We start from the raw sequence: 3,959 nt of genomic DNA on the forward strand, positions 1-3,959 counted from the left end.
TGTGGAACGGACAGGGATGGGGAAAGGGCAGGGGTGGTTTGAGGACGGATTGGGATCAGACTGGATCAGGTGAGGATGGGATAAGGATTGGCATGGGGCTGTGATGGGGAAGAGGCAGGGCTGGGATAGGGCAGGAATGATGCCAGGATTTGCCTGGGACASACCTAAACACAACTCCTCCCTCTCCCCTGTGCTCCCTGCCATGGGGGGATCCCCAACTCCGCCTCCTCCCCCAGAGCACCCCCGGGAGGGGCTGGGTGCCAGCTCCAGCTCCCTGGCCAGCGAAAACCCCTACGCCACCATCAAGGAGCTGCCCCCTGCCCTGGCCAAGGCCCTCGAGGGCAGCTACATGGAGATGAAATCCCCTGTGAAGCGGGAGATGTCCTACGCCGAGATCGGGCTCCTCGAGGAGCCGCCACAGGAGGGTACGGCTGGGGGTKCCTTGGTCACCTGCTCAGTGGGGACACAGCCCCAGTGATGGGGAGTGCGTGGTCTGGGGTGGGAACAGCCTTGGGGACAGGGCTGGCACTGCCCCCCGGTGACAGGGGCTGTGTGACCTCAGGGGGACATTGGTGACATGGGCTTTGTGACCCTGGGGGGGGCATTACCCTGGTGGCAGGGGCTGTGTGACCCCAGGGGGACATTGGTGACAGGGGCTGCACTGCCCTAGAGGGGACATGACCTCAGTGACAGGGACTGTGTGACCCCAGGGGGATATTGGTGACATGGGCTTCGTGACCCTGGGGGGGACATTACCCTGGTGACAGAGGCTGTGTGTTCCCAGGGGGACATTGGTGACAGTGGCATGCCCTGGGGGGAGAACATGACCTCGGTGACAGGGCCTGTGTGACTTCAGGGGGACACTGGTGAATGGGGCTGCACTGCTCAGGAGGGGGCGTGACCTTGGTGACAGGGGCTGTGTGACCCTGGGGGTGATGTGACCCTGGTGACAGGGGCTGTGTGACCCCAGGGGGACATTGGTGACAGGGGCATGCCCAGCAGGGACATTATCCTGGTGACAGGGGCTGTGTGACCCCAGGGGGACATTGGTGACAGTGGCATGCCCTGGGGGGGGGACATGACCCTAGTGACAGGGACTGCGTGACCCTGGCGGGGATGTGACCCTGGTGACAGGGGCTGTGTGACCACAGGGGGACACTGGTGACAGGGGCTGCACTGCCCTCAGGTGGAGTGTGACCCCGGTGACAGGGGCTGTGTGACCACAGGGGGACACTGGTGACAGGGGCTGCACTGCCCTCAGGTGGAGTGTGACCCCGGTGACGGGCTGTGTGACCCCAGGGGGACATTGGGGACAGGGCATGCCCTGGGGGGAGGCGGGGGTGGGACATGACCCTGGTGGCAGGGGTTGTGTGACCCCTGGGGCACATTGGTGACATGGCCTGTGTGACCCTAGAGGGAACATGACCCCTTGCAGCTTTCTCTTGTCCCCACAGAGAGTTGTCCTGAGGATCCTGAGGGCCCTCCCCACAGAGACCCCCCCAGCCACTACGACTCCCCCAAAAACAGCCACATCCCCTGTCACTACGATGTCCCCCCCACCCGCCACTACCCCCCGTCACCACCGCTGCGCAGGAAGGACCGCTGAGGGGACGAGGGACTGATGCCTCAAACGAGGCTCGCCAGACAAAGTGAAGAAAATAAAACCGACAAATTTAATCCAGGCCTGCCGGTACTTTGAGGGCAGACAAAGCCTCCTCCTGAGGCTGCACCCAAAATGGACCCCGAGTCACGAGATCTTCACCGTTTATAAGTTCTGTCTTATGAACATTTCGGGCCCCAATTCTCCAGTGACACCTTCAGGTGATGGTGTCACCCACCCCAAGCTTGCTCCCCACAATTCTCTGTTGTTTCCATATTTTGGGGCTCTGAGGCAGCGAAGTGTCCTTGGATTTTAGGCCCAGAGAGAAATTGTTTTGTCTAAAGATGTGAGAACAGGAGCTTTAATGTTGTGCACTAGAGAAGTACAATACAGACACTTGAAAGTATAGAAATACAGAGAATGGAAATTTCGTCGGGTCTCTGGATTCTGGGATGGAGCAGCGGTCTGTGCAGTGCCACAGAAAGTTCTGCAGAGCCCCACAGGGGTCCAAGAAAGCCCAGGAAAGCCTCTCCCACACCCTGGGAAGGAGCAGAGTCTTTGCTGTCCCATGGAAACTCCATCAGATCCCACTGCAGCCACTGGGAAGGAGCAAGGGGTCTGCCCTATGGAAACTCCATCCGGTCCCTGGGGTCTGGGATGGAGCAGGGATCTGGGCAGTGCCATGAGAAGTTCTGCAGAGCCCCTGAGGGAGGGAGCAGGGGTTCCAGAAAGCCCAGAAAAACCTGGGAAAGCTCCTGGGAAGGAGCAGGATCTGCGGTGTCCCACGGAAACTCCATTGGATCCTGGGTTCTGGGGTGGATCAGGGGTCGGTGCAGTGCCATGGAAAATTCTGCAGACCCCCACACGGGTCCCAGAAAGCCCAGGAAAGCCTCTCCCACACCCTGGGAAGGAGGAAAATCCCTGTTGATCCTCCATGGACCAGCAGTGGGAGCAGGGACCCCACACTGTCCCACACCAAGCCCTGCAGAACCCACCAGGGTTCGTCGGGAACTGGAGCGACAGGACAAGAGGGAATAGCTTCAAACTGAGAGAGAGCAGCGTTAGATGGGATATCAGGAAGAAATTCTTCCCTGGGAGGGGGTTGAGGCCCTGGCACAGAGTGCTCAGAGAAGCTGTGGCTGCCCCTGGATCCCTGGAAATGTCCCAGGCCAGGCTGGAGGGGGTTTGGAGCAGCCTGGGATGGTGGAAGTTCTGCCCACGGCAGAAGGGAAGAACCAGATGAGCTTTAAGGTCCYTTCCAACCCAAACCATCCCATAATCCCACGATTTTACCTTCAGAATGACTCCAGCCCTCGGGCATGGAGCAGGTTTCTCTCCCAGGAGTGTAATAATGAGACACCAGMGGGCTCTGGGAAATTTAGCTTGGCAAGCACAGGTTCTGAGTAACGAGACAAGATGTGCTTTTGGAGAATTAAACGTGCAGCTCGGCAGGCTGTGAAGATGACATTGCAGAATGCYTCAGCGTTAGAAATGTTGTGATTAAAGGAACGGGGGGTACGTGGAATGTTAAATTTCACCGACGGGGAACGCTGCATCCACAGCGCTGCTGTTTCCACAGAAGAAGCCCGAGCTGAGGTGAGAGAAGGTGCTGAGCAAACATGGGAGTGCTCTGGTAACRCAACCCACGGACTGGTTTGGTGGATGGAGTCCTAAACCACGGATTCTGTGGCTCTTGAAGCCTCTGGGGCTCACAGGATGGCGAAATGGATGATGAAATGAGTGGTTAGTGGGATTTATATTCCTAAGGATTGGCGTTGCTGTTGTTCACTGTAGAATTATTCATTTGTTGTCTTCTCTTTCATCCTTCTGTTTGCTACGTGGCAATCACCACTGTGGAAGAGGAAGAATTCCCAGGAAGGAGATTTAACAGGCTCTGAGCCACGGGGTGGTGGTGTTGTCYCAGAACAGGTTCTTTCACCCAGTGTGGACACAGGGTGAAGTGTTTGATTTATTCAGGGCTGGGAAACCTGTCTGGGGACAACGGGGTGACACTGAAAGATGAAATGTGAGTGCCTCAAATCCTTGACAGGTGGGAAAGGCAGGAGGGGCTTYGCTGGGGCTGGGGCTGCACCTCTGAGTGAGGGTAAAGGGAGAGTTTATGGGTGTGGTGGTGAAACCTCAGATCTGCCCGGCCACAGCTCCGGGGCTTTAAAAGACTCATTTTGGGGGGAAAGGGCGAGCCCAGCACAGGGGCATGGCCAGGACAGACCGAACACACCGCTGGATCCAAGGGGGGCCAGAGCTCCCTTTCCCTTTCCCTTTCCCTTTCCCTTTCCCTTTCCCTTTCCCTTTCCCTTTCCCTTTCCCTTTCCCTTTCCCTTTCCCTTTCCCTTTCCCT

General features: G+C 57.8%; 1 protein-coding gene across 1 annotated transcript in view; it reads left to right on the forward strand.

The window, feature by feature from the left end:
• PEAR1 (platelet endothelial aggregation receptor 1) overlaps positions 1-1,677 on the forward strand; it is a 12,067-nt gene extending 10,390 nt beyond the window's left edge. The window contains 2 exon segments of the mRNA XM_057384767.1: positions 237-425; positions 1,455-1,677. Coding sequence (XP_057240750.1) covers positions 237-425; positions 1,455-1,606 — 341 coding nt within the window. The 3' untranslated portion in view covers positions 1,607-1,677.
• The last annotated feature ends 2,282 nt before the right edge of the window (positions 1,678-3,959 follow it).

Source organism: Malurus melanocephalus, unplaced genomic scaffold, assembly GCF_030028575.1.
Source record: "Malurus melanocephalus ecotype Western Australia unplaced genomic scaffold, MMel_1.1 scaffold_746, whole genome shotgun sequence".
Taxonomy (NCBI): Eukaryota; Metazoa; Chordata; class Aves; order Passeriformes; family Maluridae; genus Malurus; species Malurus melanocephalus.